This window comes from Antennarius striatus, chromosome 6 (assembly GCF_040054535.1).
Source record: "Antennarius striatus isolate MH-2024 chromosome 6, ASM4005453v1, whole genome shotgun sequence".
Taxonomy (NCBI): Eukaryota; Metazoa; Chordata; class Actinopteri; order Lophiiformes; family Antennariidae; genus Antennarius; species Antennarius striatus.
The window spans coordinates 8,057,980-8,081,482 of NC_090781.1; the positions used below are offsets into that span (position 1 = coordinate 8,057,980).

Sequence of the window (23,503 nt, forward strand, 5' to 3'; positions counted from 1 at the left end):
GAAGCTGAATGACCATCCTTGATGAGAGAGACATCGACTAACTGATGTTTGCATATGTTCCAAGACGCGTCTGAGAGGCCTGAGCCGTACACCCCCCTCTTTGTAGAGAGATGGATGAAAGGAAACATTAGGGTAAATATGAAGCTGCTGTTAGCAGCTGATTTAGCTTAGCACAAAAGACAGGAGACAGGCCGAGAAGTTTAGACGGGTTTTTGTACAGAGCAGAACAAAATCCACCTCCTAACCCAAAACAGACAGTCAGACTTGAGCCGGGATCAGCTACTTCCTGGAGCCTCCTGCTTGTACTTAACTGAGATGTGCTGGGAGGCAGATTTGGTTACCTTTTGAACAGATCCAGGCCCCGATGTCTTCGCTGGTCGTTTCTGTGCATCTGGTTAAACACATGACCTCCATTAAACACCAGCGCGCTGGAGACCCCTTGATCTTTTCTAAGGGGGCCTTTCAGGACTCAAGCATTTCCCTCTTTGTGCTAAGATAAGTCAGCAGTCTTCTAGAATATTTCTATATTTAAATCTCGACAAGTAGGTGAGTAAATGTGTTTTTCTAAAATGTCTAACTTTTAAACTGGGTTTATATTGTGATGAAGATGAGGAACACGACAAATCCTGCCAGTAATATGAAGTTTATGGTAAAAAAAACAAACTTCTTCATTCGTACTACTAACTAAAAAGCTTAAGGTCAGCACTTTTGCATAAACTATATCTGGAATATCACGTCTTTCTATTCAAGAATGGCCACCAAGTGGGCTACCAATTCCCAAAGTGCCTGTACCGCTCTAGGCCACACAAATAGTACACAACACAGCACCTATCTAAAAACAGGTTCCCAGTCCGTCCTATAAATGCTGGATTTGGTATAATAATAATAATAATCTTAGAGGCATGACTTCAAAAGTGAAGTCTTACTAATAGCGTGTCTAATCTACGGGTTATTCATAGGATAAGCCTTTTTGATCCAGAACCAGCACCGGATGAAAGGACCTGGAAAACTATTTTTTAGAAACACTACTGTAGCACACCGACCGCTTAAAAATACTTGAAATCGAATACACCACCACACGCCTATAGAAATAATCCAACCTGGTTGTGAATATTGGAGCTACCCTGGTTTACTCGTATCGTTTTCACCTTCTGTTTTAGCTTTTTTTTTTTTTAAAAAACAGATTTGAACACAACATACGACCGATCATGTGTGCTGCAGGCGTTGATAAAACGTATGAATGAAATATTGTCAATTATGGACATTAATTTTGTTTTGATCAGAACTGGATGGTGATTTTTTTAGGGGGGGGGGTTTGTGAGACGATCCTTATTCTTGTAACAGTCCGTTTTAAATCCAAGAAAACGTGGGACGCTGAGACCCTTTAGGGATTTTACACTTAAAAGGAAAACATCTCCGAGCGAACACTAACACACCCCTGGTGGTTTGTGGACAGCAGAGACCCTGCAGGGACAGTGAGGATATCCGGGACAGACTCAAAGCAGCTTTCCAAACATCATTGGGATGCTCTCAGGAGGTCTGAGGGGAAGGACTGTTTCTTCAGAGTAATCGCCAGCTCTCATCTCTTCAGCCGGACGATGATGTCAGCAGACGGAGGATGCGAATAAAACTTTTTCACTAGTACTCGTCTTCTTGTTCTCTCCACTGCTACTCTCCTTACTTTCCCGCTCCATCTCATCATCTCCCATTTCTTCCGCCGACCTTCTGTTTGTGCGTTCAGTGGCACCGATGACAGCTGAGTTTGAAACAAAGCCAACGAGTTGCCAAAAAAGGGATTCATCAGCCTGATCTCACCTCCCTCAAATCAGACAAACAGGAAATGGCCTCGAAACAAAATCAAAAACAGAACGTTTGATAGTGATTTTTTTTTTTTTTTGGAACATTTTCATCATCCAACAGATTATTCTGTGTCAGCGCCAATTTTTCTGCATCTCATCCAACCTGGAAAAACACATCAGTGAAGACTGGATGGGGTGGATTCAGTAGAAAGAGTACTGGTTCTCCACGGCCCGCGCCCTGCGAGTCCCGTCGGCGTCGTGATAATCCTCAGAGGCTCCGCCCACCTCCAGCAGGCGCTCCGAGCTGTTGCTCCGGCTCTGCAGTCCCCCTCCTCCACCTCCTCCTCCGCCCCCTCCCCCAGTACCTGGGTCGCTGCGAGAGACGGAGGGGAGGGCGGTGGGTGAGGAGGAGGTGCTCGAAGAGAGCGGGCCTTCAGGAGGGGGCCCTGCAGGCGCTGTGATAGCAGGAGGGTGGAGGGATGGCTGGGATGGATCTGCCAGGCAGCCTGCCTCCCTGGGTGGGGTGAGGACCGGGGAGACGCTCACCTCTGTTGAGAAAGACATGATTTTTAATAAGAGAAGAAGAATATTGATGAACTTGTGCTGCTGATAATTGTTGGTTGCTTTACGGTATTTTCTGCACTATAAGGCGCACTGGATTATAAAGTGCACTGGATTATAAAGTGCACTGGATTATAAAGCGCACTGGATTATAAGCGCACTTTCGGTTTTTGAGAAAATTAAAGGCTTTAGGTGAGCCTTATAGTGTGGAAAATACTGTACCCTGCTGGCGAATGGTTCTTCACAGAGCGGCGTGTAAACACAGGCAGCGTGGGTCTCCTTTATTGTCCTTTAATTTGGGGGGGGCCAATAACACCAACAACACTGCTGCCAAAGACACGCCTGAGCAGCGTATCAGTAAAGCCTTTTACACCCCGAAACAAACCTCCGCTCTATGCAGTGTGTGTGTGTGTGTGTGTGTGTGTGTTTGGGACGGAGTGTGTGTAGGTCCGGCTTTTGAGAAAACAGAAGGCGTCTTTGTGGCCTCCAGGGTGGGCTGGGGCCAGAGGCGAGGCCTGCATGCAGAACTCCTGCGGTATAATCGCCCCCTCACTCTCCCCGTACAGGAGGGCATTCATCCCATGCCAGGAGAGCAGAGGGCAGGAGGGCTGTGAGCGTGGACGGGGAGGGCCGGGGGTCGCCCAGGTTTAAGGACAAGCCTCTGCTATCCACCAACACACCGAACTCTGTGAGTCTGTAATCATCCTCCGACATCCTTTGGTGACCTGAGGAGCGATCGTCCAGCTGCGATGTTTGTTTGGTTTTTTTTCGTTAAAACCACCAACAAGTAAAAAAATGCAAGCATTTCACTTTGTGCCTTATTTTTTAGATATTTATTTTTTGAGTGACCTTTGACCCTGAACGTACTCAAGTTATGTTTCATTTCATAGGTTAAGTGATCAACATTTGTCATTTCTGCCAAAGAGGTTGTGTTTTTGCCAGGATGGCTCAGAAAGTTAAGAATAGATTTTTAGAATAACTTTCTATTTCTTGTGTTCCAGAGAAAAATAGATAAGATCCTGGTGGAGATTGTTTGATCATGTTTCTCTGCTTACTTAAGGTGTTCATCAGCTGTACATGCACTTCTCCTAACAGGAGAGGGCGCCATACTCCAGTGGAGGTGAGAGCTCCATTACAGATGTGTTTAGAAAATGAAGGTGTGCAGGTTTATTTATAGACAGGTAGATAATATGGTGATATATCCATCACTTCTCAAATATAAGGGGGCGTTGGGGGAATTTCAGGCACTAAGACAAAAAAACATAGATCAGAGTCAATCATGTAAAATCGTATTTCTCTTGTTCACACAGGTACAGTAGTAAATATATCACCATCTATGGGCGGTGTCAAGTGAGCACTTCAGGTTCTTGTACCTGTGCTGGAGCTGCGCTGCACTTGTACGTAGGAGCGTAGTGTGATGTCAGCAGAGCCTCCAGACTCCAGGGGGATGGGGTGGGCGTGAAAGTGTCTCAACATATCCGACACGGTGTGAAACCACAGGTGATGGACGTGGCACTGCCCGTTCTCATTCACAGACAAACGCAAATGCTGTGGGGGGGGGGGGGGGGATAAATGGTATAGGAAAGAAAACGACAGAACAAGGAAAGAGAGAGGATTGCATTGAGAGACAGGACAAATCTGAAAAAAGATGGAGACAAAGGTCAGGACATTTCGGCGAGGACACCGCCACAGGAAGGAGCAGCAGCTGACACTTCCTTGACGCCGCTGGCTGACAGGATGTGATGCGCAGGGATCAGGTTACAAAAAAAGAATACACAGCTCTGACATTCTGCATCGTTTCATGGGTTTGACTACTCTGGTCTGCTGGGAGCTGTGGGGGATGCATCCCAAAATGTCCTGAGAACAAGCTGCTCTCCCGTCGAAAACAAGTTTGTTCAATATTTGAGTTCAACAAAAAACATAAATGAAATCTGGGTTGTATTTTATAGAGTAACGCTGGAAATATTTTGTCCTTCAGCCTCTCAAATTTCCATCTCACACCACTGAATTCATCTTGTTTTTTAAGTCATTCATCAGGGAAATAAATCAGGGAGATAAAATCAGGGAAATAAATGAAGTAAAAGCACAACTGATGGAGGGAATTTTACTGTTTTGGTTTTTGTAGTATTTTATTAAACTAATTAAAATACCTAATCCAACAAATTTCTTGTCTGAACTGCTTCGACCACGGTGCAGAAGGAAGCCTGTATCTCCTCATGGAAGAGACCTGAGCTCCCATCGGCATGGAAACACTAAAGCCGTCCCTCGACACACATAACATTAAATAACTTTTTTGGAAGTTATTAAATAGCATCTCAGGTAAAAGGGGAAATAAAGTATGTACTTATTTACTTTGGCGTACACGGGTCATTTAACAAATACTGCTTAATCTCCACACACAAACCACGAACATGGAGCTGACATTCAAACCACTCTCCTACCACTCCTGCCCTCGTTGTCTCACCTTTGCTTTGCCCTGAAAGTTGAAGGTGAGCACGTACTCGCCCGGCCTCGTCTCGCTCTGACGGATAACAAAGAGCCCGTGGCTCCTCGCGCCGCCTGCCAGCACCAGCTGAGCGGCACGCACGCGGGATAGCGTACCATGGAACCAAGGGTAACCCACCAGGCTGGCGTCGCCATCGGACTCTTTGGCTCCTTCACCACCTGAGCAAAATCAGCGCAAATCAGACTTTATTCTGTTGTTTCTGTTCATCTGGAGGAGAAAATGATATGATTTCACTCCTACCGGCAGAGGAGTTGGAGGCCTGCGCCTCTGGGGACTGGAGGAAGCGCTCTAAAGGCATGTGGGACGGGTGCTGAGTGAAGGGGGGTTCCCTGCAGCGTACCGAGGGCGCGCTGTAATGCTCTGCCGCTGCAGGACACGACCTTTCCGAAGCACGATACACACCTACAGATAAATATGTATCTTAAAATATTTTACCACGTCCACCTGAGTGAAAATGAAAACATCTGACTGTTACGTAACGATGAGCGTTGGCTCACCCTCGGACAGCAGCTCGCAGCTGCAGGAGGCCACCATGGAGCAGTCTTTGGAGGCCTGACCGTGAGGACAGGACGCCAGCTCGATGTCATCGCCGCTGTCGCTGTACGTAAGCAGGCAGGTCAGGGAAAACCACAAGAACGTATACACACGCGAACACGTGTGCAAACACACATCGCAGAATGCTAACACACACGCAACTCCACGCACGTCCACATCCTACAAACACGGACGCAAATACTCCACCTGTTTACGTCCTGAGCTGCACAACAAACGACCGCTAACCCAGGAAACTGAAGAGGAATGTCAGCGGTGTGGGGGCGACCCCATGTTTGTGTTAAAGCAACCTGTCAGAAATCCCACTAATTTGATGATTAATGACTGTGTGTGTTAGCACCCCCCTCCCTCCATCCCTCTCTTCTCCATCTTCAGGCAACAGCAAATATTTATCTGATGGTTTACCCGGGGTCTATGCAGTCCTGGATGTCAGCAACCCAGGAGTTCTTCTGCAGTGAGTCAATGGTTTCCAGGATGTACTCCACACCATTTTCCACCTGTGGAAGCAGCAAAACATTCAAATCACACAGTGGGCTCTGTTCAAAGGACCACATCCAGCTCATTTTTCCACAACCTGTTTTTGTAGAGCAGTCGTTCTGAAGCGGAGGCAGCTCTGTTAACGCAGCAGCAGTGAAACGGTTGCGGTTCCTACCTTCAGAACAAAAGTGTTGTCCTTGTCAGGCATTTCCAGCGGCATGGTGGTCCTCACCTCTACAATGGCCGACAGGGGGATGCTCACTTTGGGCTTTGAGGACTGATGCGAGCACACACACACACAAACACAGTTGCTCTTGTGAAAAGGTTGATAGCTGGTGTAAGCAGAGCAGACTAGACACAAAGACAGCTTTCACTACTGCAGGCTATTGTAGGTCCTGACTCACACAAGGTCACCTTAATCTACAGGGCTGAAATTCTCTGGATTAAACACTTCTGCAGCTCCACAGTATGCAGGGTTTTTAAGATATATGCAGATTTCTTAATATATACAGTATTTTCTGCACTATAAGGCACAACTAAAAGCTTTTAATTTTCAAATTTTCCAATAATCCATCCATCCATCATCTACCGCTTATCCGGGGCCGTGTCGCAGGGGCAACAGCCTCAGCAGGGATGCCCATACTTCCCTCTTCTCAGACACCTCCTCCAGCTCCTCCGGGGGGGTGCCCGAGTTGTTCCCAGGCCAGCCGAGAGACATAGTCCCTCCAGCGTGTCCTAGGTCTTTCTCGAGGTCTCCTCCCGGTAGGACATGCCCTGAACACCTCCCCAGGGAGGCGTCCAGGAGGCATCCGGAACAGATGCCCGAGCCACCTCAGCTGGCTCCGCTCAAGGCGGACGAGCAGCGGCTCTACTCCAAGCTCCTCCCTGGTGACTGAGCTCCTCACACTTGTATCCAGGATCTTGTTCTTTTGGTCATGACCCAAAGCTCATGACCATAGGTGAGAGTAGGAATGTAGATTGGCCAGTAAATCGAGAGCTTCGCCTGGCGACTCAGCTCCTTCTTCACCATGACAGACCTACACAGCGACTGCATCACTGCAGAAGCTGCACCGATCCGTCTGTCAATCTCACGTTCCATCCTTCCCTCACTTGTGAACAAGACCCCAAGATACTTAAACTCCTCCACTTGGGGTAAGGACTCTCCACCGACCTGAAGAGGGCACACCACCCTTTTCCGGTCGAGAACCAAGGCCTCGGATTTAGAGCTGCTGATCCTCATCCCACTCGCGTCACACTCAGCTGCAAACCGTCCCAGCGCACGTTGAAGGTCCGGGTTTGAAGAGGCCAACAGGACAACATCGTCTACAAAAAGCAGAGATGAAATCCTTTGGTTCCCAAACAGGACTCCCTCCGGACCCTGGCTGTGCCTAGAAATTTTGATTATGAACAGAACCGGTGATAGATGGCAGCCCTGCCGGACTCCAACATGCACCCAGAACAGGTCTGACTTACTGCCGGCAAAGCGAACCAAGCTATGGCTTTTCATACAGGGACCGGACAGCCCTCAGCAAAGGGCCCCGGACCCCATACTCCAGAAGCACTCCCCACAATATACCACGAGGGACACGATCGAATGCCTTCTCCAGATCCACGAAACACATGTGAACTGGTTGGTCAAACTCCCATGAACTCTCGAGCACTCGATGGAGAGTGTAGAGCTGGTCCAGTGTTCCTCGACCGGAAAGAAAACCGCATTGTTCCTCCTGAATCCGTGGTTCAACTATAGGTCTAATCCTCCTCTCCAGCACCCTGGAATAGACATTCCCTGGGAGGCTGAGGAGTGTGATCCCCCTATAGTTGGAACACACCCTTTTTGAAAACAGGGACCACTGCTCCCGTCTGCCAATCCAGAGGTACTGTCCCCAACTGCCATGCGATGTTACAGAGACGTGTCAACCATGACAGTCCCTGCACATCCAGAAACTTAAGGTACTCAGGGTGAATCTCATCCACCCCCAGTGCTTTGCCACCGAGGAGTTTGGCAACCACCTCGGTGACTTCAGCTTGGGTGATGGACGAGTCCACCTTTGAGACCTCAGCCTCTGCTTCCTCTGTGTAAGACATGGCAGCGGGATTGAGGAGATCCTCAAAGTATTCTTTCCACCGCCTGACAATATCCTCATTCGAGGTCAGCAGCTCTCTGCCTCGACTGTAGACAGTGTTGGCTATGCACCGCTTTCCCCTCCTGAGGCGCCGAATGGTTTGCAAGAATTTCTTCGAGGCTGACCGATAGTCTGCTACGACATGATACAACAACAAAGTCGTCGACCTCCGGCCTAGGGTGTCCTGGTGCCATGTGCACTTATGGACATCCCTGTGGTTGAACAAGGTGTTTGTTATGGACAAACTGTGACTAGCACAGAAGTCCAATAACAGAACACCACTTGTGTTCAGATCAGGGAGGCCATTCATCCCAGTCATCCCTTTCCAGGTCTCACTGTCATTGCCCACGTGAGCGTTGAAGTCCCCAAGGAGAACAATGGAGTCCCTAGTCGGAGCACTATTCAGTACTCCTCCCAGGGACTGCAGGAAGGCCGGGTATTCCGCACTGCTGTTTGGCCCGTGGGCCAAAATGACAGTGAGACACCTGTCCCCAACCCGAAGGCGCAGGGGACAGGTTGACCCTCTCGATCACCGGGATGATCTCCAATATATGACGGCTGAGCTGTGGGGCCACAAGCAAGCCCACACCAGCCTGTAGCCTCTCACCTTGGACAACACCAGAAAAGTGGAGAGTCCAGCCCCTCTCAAGGGTTTGGGTTCCTGAGCCCAAGCTGTGGGTGGAGGTGAGCCCGACTATATCTAGTCGGTACCTCTCAACCTCCCTCACAAGCTCTGGCTCCTTTCCCACAGTGAGGTGACATTCCATGTCCCTAGAGCTAGACTCTTTGTCTGGGGATTGGTTCGTCGTGCCCCATGCTGACGACTGCCACCCAATCCAAACTGGGCCCTGTGGGCAGAGGCCCATGCCACCAGGCACTCGCATATGAGCCCCAACCCCGGGCCTGGCTCCAGGGTGGGGCCCCGGTTGCGCAATACTGGCCCACATCACAGTCCTTGATTTTTTTACTCATCATAGGGGTTTTTGTGCTACTCTTCGTGTAGCACGTCACCCAGGACCTGTTTGCCAAGGGAGACCCTAGCAGGAGCATAATGCCTCTGACAACATAGCTCCTGGGATCATTCGGGTACTCAAACTCCCCCACCACGATAAGTTGGCAGCTCTTGCAAGATAATAATCCAATGTGCCTTATACTGTACATGAAAAACGTTTTAAAAGAAACCATTCATTGAAGATGAGTTCACAGATGCGTTTTATAATCTAGTGCGCTTTATAGTGCAGAAAAATACTGTACATACATACAGTATATGTACAGCTTATATATATGTGTGTGTGTGTGTCTGTGTGTGTGTGTGTGTGTGTTTGTGTGTGTGTGTGTGTGTGTGTGTGTGTGTGTGTGTGTGTGTGTTTGTGTGTGTGTGTGTGCGTGTGTGTGTATACTGTATATATACTTTATGTATAAAAAATATTTCTCAGCATTATTCAAATCAAACAGTCAAATTCATTCAATCATTTGCTGAGTCTTTCACAATTCACAAATGTAAAACCTGTGGGGAAAGTTCGTATGCAGGCATTTTATTAATATAAAAGGTTCTTCAAACAAAACTTGTTGTGGTTATTTCAATGGGGGTCATTTATAAATTTAACCCTTAATTGTTATTTCATTTCATTCATTTATTTTCATTTAAGTGCTTCGAAATGTCTGTTGCCATGATTAAGCACTATATAAATAAAATGTGATTGAACTTAATTGATCATCAATATTTAATCTTATCAAATAAAATGTAAGATTTCAGTAAGACATTTAAAAAAACACTAGAGGCTCACTGATGTGGCTCACCGATGTCAGACAACAAACCACAGCCATGGTTTTAAATGGTAACAATACTATTTTCAGTCATTTCTGCTTGAGAAACTTATTTCACTGCCTGGATAGTTTTATAATTTTGCACCAATGTAATCTCACTGAAAACCAAAATAAGCGATAATGAACGGGCCAAAGTGAAATTAAATCCTTCACTGCAGCCTGAAGGATTCAACAGCAACCCTTGTAAAAGAAGGAACTTTATATTACAGGCGTGGGGCTTTAAATTACTGGTGTAGGTCTGAGTGACGAGCGCCGCGTTATGCCGAACGGCTCCTTCACACACATTCATTATGGAACTAAACAGTCTGAATGATTGGTACCACTTTAGCAGGAATGAGCCACGCCTGAATTTCCCTCAGATTAAAAACGTAATTAAATTAAAGTTAACCATAAAGACAGAAGAGAAAATTCAGAAAAGATCAGGAGAAACGACTCCCCGGCTCTGTTTGGATGCAGCCTTCAGTTCCTCCAGCGACAAAACAGGAAGAAAACATCCTGGCCTCCGACTAGAGACGTGGATCCAGAACTTAATCTGAACATGTGTGTGTCTGTGCGTGTGTGTGTGTGTGTGTGTGTATGTGTGTGTGTGTCGGGGAGTCTAGCAGAGGCTTATCAGCTGATCTGTCTGGAGCAACACTCTCATCTTGATCTGCCTTTGCAGCTGGCTGCCATCCACGCCCACGTCCTGTTCCCTGGATCAGATGTCAAAAACCACTTCCTGTATTATACCATCTGACCACTTCCTGTATTTGACCATTTCCTGTACCTCCATGCACCATACAGTACTATCCCAGGATTCACATTCTGTTGGAAATGTTAAGTTAGTGCTAACCACAGTTAAACCAATGCACTTGACTCTGTTTTTTAGTTAGTTAGTTAGTTAGTTAGTTAGTTAGTTAGTTAGTTAGTTAGTTAGTTAGTTAGTTAGTTAGTTAGTTAGTTAGTTAGTTAGTTAGTCAGTTAGTCAGTTAGTTAGTTGTGTGACGTGTGCATGCATGTATGTGAATGTGTGTCTTCCACGGCAGGGTAGAACACACACGTCACTCAGGACCATTGGGATTGCAAGGAATGACTATTTCCAAGAATTATTATTATGCTGGACATTTTTAAACGAATCATTACGTATAATCTGGTGATTATTGCTTTTTAAGTGGGACTGGAGTGTTTCTAGTGAACTCTTTGCCCATATTTATGGTCTGGACAGAGACCTGGACTCTACCCTCCAAATACAAAAAAGGAAATAAGATGGACTTTATCACATCCTGTTCCTGTCAGGATTTTGTCTCTCATAGCTGTTTGACTCTCCTTTGATGGCTTTAAATAAAGTTGTTCCAATTGTCCAAATTGTGTGTGTGTGTGAGAGAGAGTGTGTGTGTTTGTGTGTGTGTGTGTGTGTGTGTGTGTGTGTGTGTGTGTGTGTGTGTGTGTGTGTGTGTGTGTGTGTGTGTGTGTGTGTGTGTGTGTGTGTGTGTGTGTGTGTGTGTGTGTGTTTGTCTACCTTTGGGGGAACATAGAACTCCAGTAGGAACCTCTCGCCTCCTTCTTCCCTCTTGGTCTTCTTCAGGAGCAGGCGACACTTCTGCCACTGTGCGGCGCCCATACAGTTCGTGTCATCGGCCACCATGTACCTCAGCGCCCCCTCCCTCTGGATCTCAAGCATCTCCGCCTTGTGGCCCTGGGAACCCCTGGGAAGCCGCAACTTTTGGGACCACCTCTCACTGCCTGCGGCCTCCCCTGTTCCCCCTCCCCCATTAGCCCTCCTGGCTCCTGAGGGGCCGTCGGGTTCGGGGGATGCCCGTCGGTGCCACATCTCCTTCACGCCGTCCACCACACACAGACTCATGTTCCTCAGGGAGAAGCCCTTCTTGAAGCGAGCCTTGGGGTGGCTGACGGACACATCCTCTGAGCTGCGGGACTGTCCCAGAGCGGACACCTTGTGGCCTGGCTGGGGGCCTCTGGAGGTGGTGGTGCCGCTACCCCCTCCATCTATCCCTCCCCCTCCGCTGTCCATACTATCTAGAGACTCACTCGACGCTCCGGCGTCCTTGCGTCTCTGGTAAAGATCGTGACCGTAGGACAAAGGGCAGCCTTGAATTCCCAGGAAAGGAACGATGCTGTATTTTGGCACCACGTTGGAATTGTCCTCCCCAGGTGAAGATGCCTGGTTCTCCCGCGTCTGGGTCAGTATTGCAGAGAAGCACTCCAAGAAGTGATGGGCAAAATGTTGCGAGAAGCTCACGTCGGCGCCCGGTGAATCGTAGCACGGGTTCTCCGACAGGAAGCGTTGGAACTTGTCGACAAAGTCTGCAGCGGAGGCTCGAGCGTGGAGCTCGCAGAACTCTCTCCAGTCAGGCAGTGGGCACGAGGAGAGCTCCGGGCTACCGGGCAGCACCGCTCCGTTCATCACTGGGCCATGCCAACCCACCCAGGAGAGGCTGGAGAGGAAAAAGAGCAGAGTGTCAGTGTGGAGGGAAAGAGAGCGTTTGCAGCAGGTATTTGCATAACTCCTGGCTTCGGATCAGATGTACGACAGCTGGTGAGAACAGCCTGCATTTGTGACGGAGAGAGGAATACAAGATGTGAGAATGAAGCAGACTCCTCAGCCAGCTCGTCTTTATCATGTTTACATCCTGATATCATCAATGCAGATTGTCTACAAGTTGTCTTTATCAATAAAAAACATTGTTTCTCTACTGTTTCTGGTATTTATTCCTCAAATATTCATTATACAGACATCCCATATAAAATGTATGGTATAAAAACCGATGATCTCAGACCTGTGAAAACAACTTTATTCCATTTTTTATGAGCTCTGGAAACCTGGCCTGTTTGTAGTTCTGTGCAGACCATTTATTTTCTATTGTTTATTATTATTTATTAATATTATTAATTTTTGTATTTTATATTTTATTTATTTTATTTATTTAAAAAATATTATTATTATTTAATCATTTATTATTTTTTAGTTTATTGTTTTACTACAGTATTTTTCACACATATATGGTGCACTGGACTATAAGGTGCACCTTCAATGAATGGCCCATTTCAAAACTTTTTTCACAAATAAGGCCCATTGGATAATAAAGCGCGCTGTTGGTTTTTGAGAAAATTAAAGGCTTTTAGGTGTGCCTTATAGTGCGGAAAATACTGTACATATTTTTCAGCTCCCAGTATGTGTGCATTCATGTCCTCCCTCTCTGGGCTCATGGTTGTCAAACTGCATCACATCACTGGTGAAACTCTTTTGGGCATCGTCACACCACTGTTGTGACGAACACGCCGTCGGTCAACAGGTCGCACAATGAAACGCACATCAGTCCGATAATTGTTTTCTGTAAATCATGCATATAAAAGGATTTTGTCTGAGCGACACACACAGGGACGGCCGACACCCCATTCACTGAAAGCTTATTTTGTCTGAGCTGCAGTTTCTGTCCGTTTTTCACTCACTGCATCTGCTAAAATGATTGCTTTTTACAGTTGCAATCTTAAACCAAATAACACATAGATGCAAATGTCTGCGCCGCTGAGGTTCCTGGAATTTATCCTTCAAGTATCTTCATGTCAGATCAGAGAGAGAATGCGATGCGGGAAAGAACACCAGAGTCCCAACCCGAGAAAGAGAAACCATTTAAAACTGGGATTCAGAGAAATCTACAGCCGAGAAAATCACTGCTCTTCTTTCATAAATTAATCTGTTAGCTTATCCACTCAAGATACAAAAAAGTACATTTCACAGCTAAATCCTTTCCTCTTAGAGCGAGAAGTCAATACAGGAATTTAAAAAGTTGCAATTGACCAACTTTCCACTCGTTCAGCAGAAAAACAACAAAACATGATGAGGGCCATTTCTCACACTTCGCCCTTCTGCACAGAAGAGGATGTGCCTCCCTCAGACACACACACACACACACACATACACACACACAAATCCGAGTCAGCATGAAATAGAAGCCATGAGACGCTGGAGGAAGTGAACAGCCTTAAGGTTTCTGAGGCTCAGCAGACTAAAGCAGATTACACTCTGGACACACACATATACAGGAAAAATGATCAGAGGACGACTACAATCTGTGGGTCTTGGGCTTTCCTTGAGTATTTCCATTTGGCCATTCTCAGACAAATATATATCTATATATTTAGTAATCCAGTTGTGATAGAAGAGTTTCAGCTAAAATGAGAGGAAAGGTGTACAAAACTGTGTTGAGACCAGCGATGTTGTTTGGTCTAGAGACAGTGTCACTGAGGAAAAGACAGGAGACAGAACTGGAGGTAGCAGAGATGAAGATGCTGAGGTTCTCTTTGGGAGTGACCAGGAAGGATAGGAACAGGAATGAGTACATCAGAGGGACAGCACATGTTAGAGGTTTTGGAGATAAAGTCAGAGAGGCCAGACTGAGATGGTTTGGACATGTCCAGAGGAGAGATAGTGAACATATTGGTAGAAAGATGCTGAGTTTTGAACTGCCAGGCAGGAGGCCTAGAGGAAGACCAAAGAGGAGGTTTATGGATGTAATGAAAGAGGACATGAAGGTAGTTGGTGTGAGAGAAGAGGATGCAAAGGACAGGGCTAGATGGAGGCAGTTGATTCGCTGTGGCGACCCCTGAAGGGAAAAGCTGAAAGGAGAAGAAGAAGATATTTAGTAATACAGTACACATTCCTAAATGGTGGAATGTTGACACAGAAAATTTTACATTTCTGCCCATCTCTGAGTTTTTGGAGTTGTAACATGACCCCCAAAGTTGTGATCACAAAAGCAATTCACATTTTATCAAAGAAAATATTTTAAACTGTATTTTCTTTTTTACAAAAACAATGAGTCTTCTGTCGCTTTGTGGGGGAACCCTGGCCCCCAGGTTGAGACTCACTGGAGGGGATCACTTATGACTGATGCTGAGGAGAGATCAAATCCTTGATTTGTAACTCATGATACACCACTGGCATCATGTGAAGCAGATCCTACTCTCCATGGCAACAACATTCACAACATTCAAAGGACTACCTGGCCATAATACAGATGAGGAAAACATTTGATGCAGCGCAGTGATCAAAAACATTTGTGATCAAATTTTATGTTTTGATATGTGTGATTCTCTTTTAATAGTACAGTAAGTGTTTGAATATGTATATTTTTACTATATTGTAGATGTATTTTACTGATTTTACTATTTTATTGCTTTTACTGCTTTTTATACATCATGGCCAGGGGACTACAGATGAAAAGTAGCCTTCTGGCTAATTCTGGCTTTTTTAACCATGTATAATCATGTGTTTTATGAAATTGCATTGTCCCCTTCAACTAAACTAAACTAAACTAAACTAAACTAAACTAAACTAAACTAAACTAAACTAAACTAAACTAAACTAAACTAAACTAAACTAAACTAAACTAAACTAAACTAAACTAAAATCAAAAGAACAATTGTCCGTCTCAGATGGAGGAGTGGTTGGTATGGATTAGATCGACTCATTTTAAGGATGTTGCAAGATTGGGAAGAATTAATGCTCCGGAACCTCCTTCCAGACAGTGTGCACCTTCCCAAATTCTAGGAGACATTTTCGTTTTCCCTCCATACATTCTTCTCAGTCATGCATCTCATGGTTGTTCCTGACAAGATTCCATTGGTGCTGCGTCATCCACAAACCTGCTGATGCGGTTGGTTTGAGATGGACAGTAGAGCAAAGAGAACCGTCCATCCATCCATCCATCCATCCATCCATCCATCCATCCAACCATCCATCTTCTCCCGCTTATCCGGAGTCGGGTCGCGGGGGCAGCAGCTTAAGCAGGGAAGCCCAGACTTCCCTCTCCCTAGCCACTTCGTCTAACTCCTCCAGGGGAATCCCAAGGCGTTCCCAGGCCAGCCGGGAGACATAGTCGTCCCCGAGGCCTCCTCCCGGTAGGACGTGCCCAGAATACCTCACCAGGGAGGCGTCCAGGAGGCATCCTAACCAGATGCCCGAGCCACCTCATCTGGCTCCTCTCGATGCGGAGGAGCAGCGGCTCTACTCTGAGTCGCTCCCGGATGACCGAACTTCTTACCCTATCTCTAAGGGAGAGCCCGGACACCCTGCGGAGGAAACTCATTTTGGCCGCTTGTAACTGGGATCTTGTTCTTTCGGTCACGACCCACAGCTCGTGACCATAGGTCAGGGCAGGAACGTAGATCGACCGGTAAATCGAGAGCTTTGCCTTTCGGCTCAGCTCCTTCTTCACCACGACGGACCGATACAGAGTCCGCATCACTGCAGACGCTGCACCGAACCACCTGTCCATCTCCTGTTCCATCATACCCTCACTCGTGAACGAGACCCCGAGATACTTGAACTCCTCCACTTGGGGTAGGATCTCATCCCCAACCTGGAGAGGGCACTCCACCCTTTTCCGACTGAGGACCATGGTCTCAGATTTGGAGGTGCTGATTCTCATCCCAACTGCTTCACACTCAGCTGCGAACCGCTCCAGTGAGAGTTGGAGATCACGGCTTGATGAAGCCAAAAGCACCACGTCATCTGCAAAAAGCAGAGACGCAATACTGAGACCACCAAACCGGACACCCTCAACGCCTTAGCTGCACCTAGAAATTCTGTCCATAAATGTTATGAACACAATCGGTGACAAAGGGCAGCCTTGGCAGAGTCCAACCCTCACTGGAAACGAATCCGACTTACTGCCGGCAATGCGGACCAAATTCTGACATCGGTCGTAGAGGGACCGAACAGCCCTTATCAAGGGGTTCGGTACCCCATACTCCCGAAGAGAACCGGGGCTGGACATATCATCTGAAGAGGTATGATGGTGTTTTAAAGACAGCGTTCTGACACCAGTGTCCTCATCTACCAGGTGAGTTAAGGCCAGATACTTGTGGTTGGTGAGCGCCCAAGATTGGGTGGGGAACAAGAAAAAAAAACCCTCTCAAAGTACTTTCTTATGATTGGTGTCGGTGTTACTGGGTGGTATTCATTCAGACATGGCACAGGGGATTTATTTGGCTCAGGTGTCAGCCTGCATCAGAGGTGAGGAAGACATCTATTAGGACAGGTCGGAGCTACGCCACACAATCTCTGAGTGTGTGTCCAGGTACGCTTGCCTGGACCTGCAGCCTTGCAAAGGTTGATCCTGGAAAGGACTCTCTTTACACAGGCGGGGGTGAAACAGACTCCACTCTCTCCTCACGTCGGTCGGGGTGAGTTGAGGTAAAAAAGGTTGGAAACCTTCAGCCAGCGACGGCTGAGGGTTTCGGTAATTCTTTACACCGACATGTTGAATTTGCTAGTAAACAGATGCTAATTTGTCCAGGAGTCTCCGAGCCACATTAACATACCTCTCTTTATCTACATTGCTTTACACTTTTAACAACACAGAGGATGTGAGTACACCCCCCAGTTGCAAAAGGGCATATTTTTTGCTCCATAAGGCAGCTGCTAAAACAATCAGTGATTGTGCGGAGGTGGTGGAGACAAGGGGATCATAAAAAGTGAGACTCTACAGAATGGGAGGGGGGCAGAGGTACCAAGTCGAGTCTCACATCCACACAACTTCCCTCAGTCTGACAAAAACAATGAATGAAGGGAATCAGGGGGAATCTTCACCTCCATCCTTCAGGCCTCAGTAGCCCCCTCCCCACCTCCCCCATTCAGACCCTATCTGTTGTAAAAATCAACCACTACTACTGCTGTGCCCCCCTCCTCTTCGTCTTTACCCCGGGGAACAGGGCTGATATCTCTGTCAGATGGCTGAGAGGTTCTGTCTGTAACAGTAAACTGACCAAGGAGGAGAAGAAAAAGACATTACTGTGGAGGGAGCAGCCTGGAAACACACCCCCCCCCCGCTTCACGTAACCCTCACCGGACTCCACCACACACTGCCAAGAACTACATATGCCTGATTAATACTGTGGTGTTGTGGTAACGATGTAGAGCTACTGAGGAAATGATATTGGTGCCAAACACAACGGATGTAAAAGGATTTGTGTTTTTAAAGCTGTGTGTACGCATACCTCTGTGTATTTGCAGAGATAAACACTGTATAGATGTAGATTAACAAACTTCCACAGCCACACGCCCACGCTGTTTGCAAGCGCTTTCATGCCAGCAGCACGGCACTCGGCGACGTGACGGCCGATGAAGCTGACAAGCGATAGCGTGCTCCCACCCCGGGGAGTTTGGGCCATATTTTAGTCTAGGGCGCATCACCCCCCCAGTTGGGTATTCCACCCTACATGAAGCTATTAATTAGATGTTTAAACATAAAGATGGAAATATTGCAGTTCTTAAATGTAAACCGGGGACATTTAAGGATACGACAATAACAAGTTTATTTTAATTTATCCCTTTTTGGTCTATTTATCCACCGACTTTCATAAAAACGTGAAGTAAAAACTCATCATAGACCAATGCTGAACATCTCTCTGTTTCCAAAGTGGAAGTACAGATTCCTGAGAATGCCTCTGTGTCATAACTATCAAGGGAATGTTAGAAATTCTCAACTTCTCAGTTATTTTGGTGTAGATTGTCATTCATCAGGTCAGGGAGATCCTTGAAGGTGGAATCTGAAGAAACCGGACTTCTGTTTAGCGTCTGAAGATGTTTCATCTCTCATCCAAGAGGATTCTTCAGTTCTACCTGAGGGGGTGGGAGTACTGATATTTACCCCTGAGGCCAGTAACACAGTGACTGTCAATAAAGTCACACCTAAGTCAGTTAGGGTGACTTAATATTTAACTGTTCTAGAAAAGGAATGCTTGAAATCAAATACAAAGACAAGCAGTCAGCACAGTTTCTGTTCTCCCCTTGGTTCCTAAATCCATTCTAGATGAGAAGATCAGGAATATTATTTGTGTCCACATCACACTGTGGTAATCTTGGATGAATGTCATGAAAATATTTGTCCAAGCATTATAGTGTCATACATGAAGTTGGAAGCAAGGACCTGGGAAGTACTCTAAGCTATGGACCATGGAAAAAAACCACAAATCTATGTATAATTTTTGGAGTTATCCTGTTAAAATACAGACAGACCAACAAACAAACCATCGCCCACAAACACTTAGCAGTAGCTAAGCAGGATAACAAACTGCTGAGGGTAGTAAAATATATCCAATTGATGAAAAACACTAAAATCAGATGAAATTAAATTGCAGCACAAATGTAAACCAAATCCTGACGTAGTGACGTTTTGTTCCTTGTAGGAACGGACAGAAAACAGCCGACTATGACACACGGACGGAGGTCACATGAAGGAAACGTGACTCATCTACAGTACTGAAATCAAAAGGCTGATTCTCAGGCTGGACGTCCGGGTGTAAGTGGGTGTGTGGAGATTACGCAAACCAGCTTCAGCAGTGGACTAACCAGAGGTTGTGCACGGAAAATCAGAAGACGTGTGGACGCAGCAGAAAAGCCCCTTTAGGGAGAAACTGTAGATACAGAGTCGAGACGAGGGACAGGGATCAGACGCCGCGGGTCGAGACGGAGCCCAAGCTGAGGTCATCGGCGATGACCTCTCCTCTACCCGCTTTAGATGTGTTCCCTGAGAGCAGCCGACCTTTGACCTGGGCCCTGATAACCCCATCCCTCCCTGACGGGCCTGAATGCCGTCTGGAGGGTTTGTGTGGACTCATCAGAGTCACGCCATCACTGACGGAAATCAGGGAAGGTATGCAGTGATCCAGACGCCGATACACCCACGTGTGTATGTGTGTGTGTGTGTGTGTGTGTCTGGAGAGGTTAGCACACCACATCACCAAACAGTAGCAGAACACAATCTGACCAGGGACCAGGTCTCCTCAGTCTGCCTGTTTTTATTTAACCAGTAGAGAATTATTACACCGATATTAAACATATTCATTAAAGTACGCTTTTCCAACCGGCAGTCCTCAGGCCTACTCTCTCTCTCTCTCCCTCTCTCTCTCTGACAATGTAAATATTGAGTGAGCTCAGGCGTCCATATGGCAGCCGGTGATAAAGGACGTAGCGCGTGGGAGACACACATTCTACCACTGACTTCCATTTCCTCGCCGTCTCTCACCCACCAGGTCTAACTCATTTCACAGATGACCACAAGCCTCCTGGAGGAGAAATACTGTGTGTGTGTGTGTGTGTGTGTGTGTGTGTGTGTGTGTCTGTATGTGTGTGTGTGTGTGTGAGCATAGTACTGCAAAACACGGTCGGTTTAAATCCTACAACAGCCTGATCGTCACACTGATGAGACGACAGCGTCAGGTTTAATACTTGGAGACGGACGGCGCTCGTCTGCTGTGGACCGGTCATCACTAGTTTATAATTATTGGTCCATTATTGTCGTATTTTGTATGAATTAAAGTTTTTTGTTGCATCAAATTGTCGCCTGGTGCCTTGAATGAAGCACAAAGGAGAACATTCACAATGATAAACGCTGGGATTGCAAATTGTGATTTCACACGGCGTGAGATGGGCTGATGATGTCATCACGGTGACATCATCACAGGTGTTTGCTACGCCCCTGGGTGCGATGACATGATGTATCGCCTCCTCACCGTGACATGTCACAGGATTTTATTTTGGGGGAATCTATCAATTCCTACATGGTTCAGGTTTTAGTGACGATGGCGTTGGAGGAGGTGTGTGTTCTCTAACGGCCTCTGAATCACCCACTGATTATTTTTATGATTATCATTATTCAAGGCGGTGACATCAGACCCAAACCCCAGAACGTCAACGCCTCACAATGCAGTTTGGTAAGTTATAATCAATAATAATAATAATAATAATAATAATAATAATAATAATAATAATAATAATAATAATAATCCAATGTGATTAAAACTTCTATCATTTCTATCACAATAAAACAAAATGATTTGTGTTCAGTTACACAATAAGGAAGTAAATGAAACACAAAGGTTTATAGTGTCTTATTTTGTGGTTATGGATTCACTAGGATCAAATGGTCTTTCACCAGTATTACTGGTGAATTACAGACAAAAATATCAGCAAATTGTCCTGTTCTAATAAAATCCCGAGTGGTTTAGAAACAAAACTCCCAGGTTTGCAGTCTAACCTGTGATCAGAACCCATGTGGGCCTCGATCCTGTTCTGATCAGCTCGTTATGCTTCATATTAACTGACTCCAGCCAGAATAAAGACACATGAGAGAAATCCAATATGAGGCCTTGGACGCTTTACTGCGGGCCCGGAGAGCCTATTTAAAGTCAGAGAACACCGCCGTGCGGGCTGCGTAATGGATTCATGAATGGGAACCGGAGCCGCCTCCTGCTGAATGGATGACAGCTTCTGGACCGGGGGGCACCGGATGAATGGGAGCCGGTAGAGGGACTCGGTACACCGAACCGGGATCATCTCACATCCGGTCTCTGAGCTGTCCTGTGACTGACCTCCAGGCGCGTAAACAGATTATCCTAAAAAGCCACTTTTACGCCGCGACGCTCCTTCCGGTGCGGGAGGCTGATCGGTGCGCATCCCCCCGAAAACATCGAGACGCACGTTATGAAGGTACGATTCATCACGGAATCAGGGATGAATCGGCCTCTTCCTCCTCCTCCACCTCCTCCTCCTCTTCCTCCTCTTCCTCAGCAGCTGGAGGTTAGTTGTTGTTCTGATGTCTCCTGACAGCAGCACAACATGTCCAGAACGCTCCAAACGCGCTAGAATGAAAGAAAAGGCTGCGGATCTCACCTCAATGCGGAACCGGATTCATGCCGCTGCTCGGTGTCTCCGGTGTGAAGCTCTATTCTGGATCAAACATGCTTCTCCCCTCTTCATCTGATGTCCTCCTCCTCCTCCTCCTCCTCCTCCTCCTCCTCTAGGAGCGCGCAGGGCCGGGCAGCTCTCTCTCCATCTCTCCGCGGTGCGCACTGTGCTGCTCGGGGTTTGACTCCGCTCTCCATCCGCCGATGACAAGTCAGCAAGATTCTGAACGGATCGTGCTTCCGGTTTGTTCTTTCAGAATAAAGCTCGTAGATAATTAAAAACCTGAACCGGGTAAATATGTCCAGATAAAACCTCTAACAAATGACTGGGTGATGTGTCACTGGCACAACACACATGGTGTGACGTCACCACGATGACACTGTGTTGCATCCATCTGCCTGGTGCTAAATAAAAAAATAGATCCATGACCCTGGGAACCCACGTCATTCTATTTCAACAATTTTACGTTTCAATAACGTATTTAAATGACTGTGTGTCAGTGAATCTGAATGGTTTAATCTCCCAGGTCCAGATTATTACCCTGATTACAATCCACTTCAGGATTGAATTGTGCAAATCAGTGGACCACCATGAGTCATCTAGTTCTTTATCATTTTAGTAAGACTAGACAATTATATTCTTGAGTTAAATTGTTTTTAATGACCTGACATGTTAGAAAAAGCCCAGTGGTGTGCATTTGGAGTCATCATCATGGCATTGGTTGGTTTCTAGGCCTCAGTATCGAGCAAACAAAAGGTTGGACATGGACGTGGTCTTTACATTTTATGCATGTAAAAATATTCATAGTACATGTTTTTATACTTCTGTTTTATTTCAGGAACCTAGAACAAGCTACACCCTGGATTTACTCAAAGCCACATGAATATCGTGAACCAAAACTCAACAGTTGGTGTTTTAAACAGAACCTTCAGAAGAAAACAAGCAGCAAAAATAAATCATCAACAACGGATGTGGATTTGAGCAGTTTTGTTGCTGCGGGCTCTTATTTTGAAGGATGCGCCACGTACATCCATAACCTGTGTGTGTGGGTGTGTGTGGGTGAATTGACGAAGTGACTGTTTCTTTCACGTGTGTGGGCGTGTGTGTTTCACTGATCAATACAGCCGCCGACGACTGTCCTTAAAGGAGCCACGCCCTTTTATTGTTGCCATAAGTCAACAATACACTAGTGTGTGTGTGTGTGTGTGTGTGTGTGTGTGTTCATAGTCCTGTAATTTCTATGGAAATAAATAAAAATTTCCATATATATATATATATATATATATATATATATATATATATATATATATATATATATATATATATATATATATATATATATATATATAATTTACATCCAGGTCAATCAGTAGGTGATCAGTTGGTTGGTTGGTTGTTTGGCTGGTTGGTTGGTTGGTTGGTTGGTTGGTTGGTTGGTTGGTTGGTTGGTTGGCTGGTTGGTTGGTTGGTTGGTTGGTTGGTTGGTTGGCTGATCTGTCGGCAGGTTGATGCTGAAACTCGTTCTGTCTTGTTGTCCGATTTGTTCAGTTTGATTCTGCTTCTGAGTCCTAGTTTGGGGTCTTTTAGGGATTTTTTTTGGCTGTTCTTTTCTTTCCTGATGATTCCACCGTTAAACCAGAGACATCATGACGTACGCGCTGACTCCTCTGGTCACGCGGCCCACGTTTTCATCTTAGTGAGTGGTTCTATCGTAGCACACCTTCACTGCTAATCCTCTTAGCGTGGACTGACCCTGACTTGATGGTGGGGCTGAGGGCTTAAAGCGTAACCTGGTCAGGCCACAGACAGGTGGGAGTGGGAGAGGACGAGCTGCTCCAGAAGGTCAACATCTAATCTAGTCTGTTCTCAGTCAGACCGGCTCCACGGATCTGTTGCTGCTGTAAAGAATGATTGAATTAAATGTAAAGGTTTCAAATCAGTGATTTAATATTAAACAGACCGGTCC

At 46.3% G+C, this 23,503-nt stretch overlaps 1 protein-coding gene and 1 long non-coding RNA gene across 4 annotated transcripts; one reads left to right on the forward strand and one right to left on the reverse strand.

The window, feature by feature from the left end:
- Positions 1–661: 661 nt before the first annotated feature.
- On the reverse strand, positions 662–21,710 carry LOC137596780 (SH2B adapter protein 2). 3 transcript variants are annotated; one of them, XM_068317522.1, is made up of 9 exons: positions 21,523–21,709; positions 11,344–12,280; positions 6,071–6,172; positions 5,824–5,915; positions 5,364–5,464; positions 5,107–5,268; positions 4,825–5,024; positions 3,734–3,908; positions 662–2,347 (listed from the first exon to the last, which is right to left on the reverse strand). In XM_068317522.1, the coding sequence occupies exons 2-9, from the start codon at positions 12,247–12,249 to the stop codon at positions 2,001–2,003; spliced, it is 2,085 nt and encodes a 694-aa protein (XP_068173623.1). In that variant the 5' UTR covers positions 12,250–12,280; positions 21,523–21,709; the 3' UTR covers positions 662–2,000. The 3 variants fall into 3 exon arrangements, with proteins under 3 accessions (XP_068173623.1, XP_068173624.1, XP_068173625.1); XM_068317523.1 differs by lacking the exon at positions 662–2,347 and adding an exon at positions 3,460–3,607 and having other exon boundaries at positions 21,523–21,710; XM_068317524.1 differs by lacking the exon at positions 662–2,347 and adding an exon at positions 3,460–3,607 and having other exon boundaries at positions 3,692–3,908; positions 21,523–21,710.
- LOC137596783 (uncharacterized) lies at positions 2,943–3,804 on the forward strand. The gene is made up of 3 exons (XR_011035585.1): positions 2,943–3,048; positions 3,421–3,480; positions 3,671–3,804. It is a non-coding gene; the product is annotated as an uncharacterized lncRNA (long non-coding RNA).
- Positions 21,711–23,503: the final 1,793 nt, after the last annotated feature.

What these genes read in the sequence shown, in the direction of transcription:
- LOC137596780 (XM_068317522.1), bottom strand. Translation starts at nt 12,249, where the DNA reads ATGAACGGAGCGGTGCTGCCCGGTAGCCCGGAGCTCTCCTCGTGCCCA. An exon ending in AGTTCTATGTTCCCCCAAAG is followed by an intron (nt 6,173 to 11,343) that starts GTAGACAAACAC and finishes TGCTCGCATCAG; the next exon opens with TCCTCAAAGCCCAAAGTGAG. An exon ending in GGCCTCCAACTCCTCTGCCG is followed by an intron (nt 5,025 to 5,106) that starts GTAGGAGTGAAA and finishes GATTTTGCTCAG; the next exon opens with GTGGTGAAGGAGCCAAAGAG.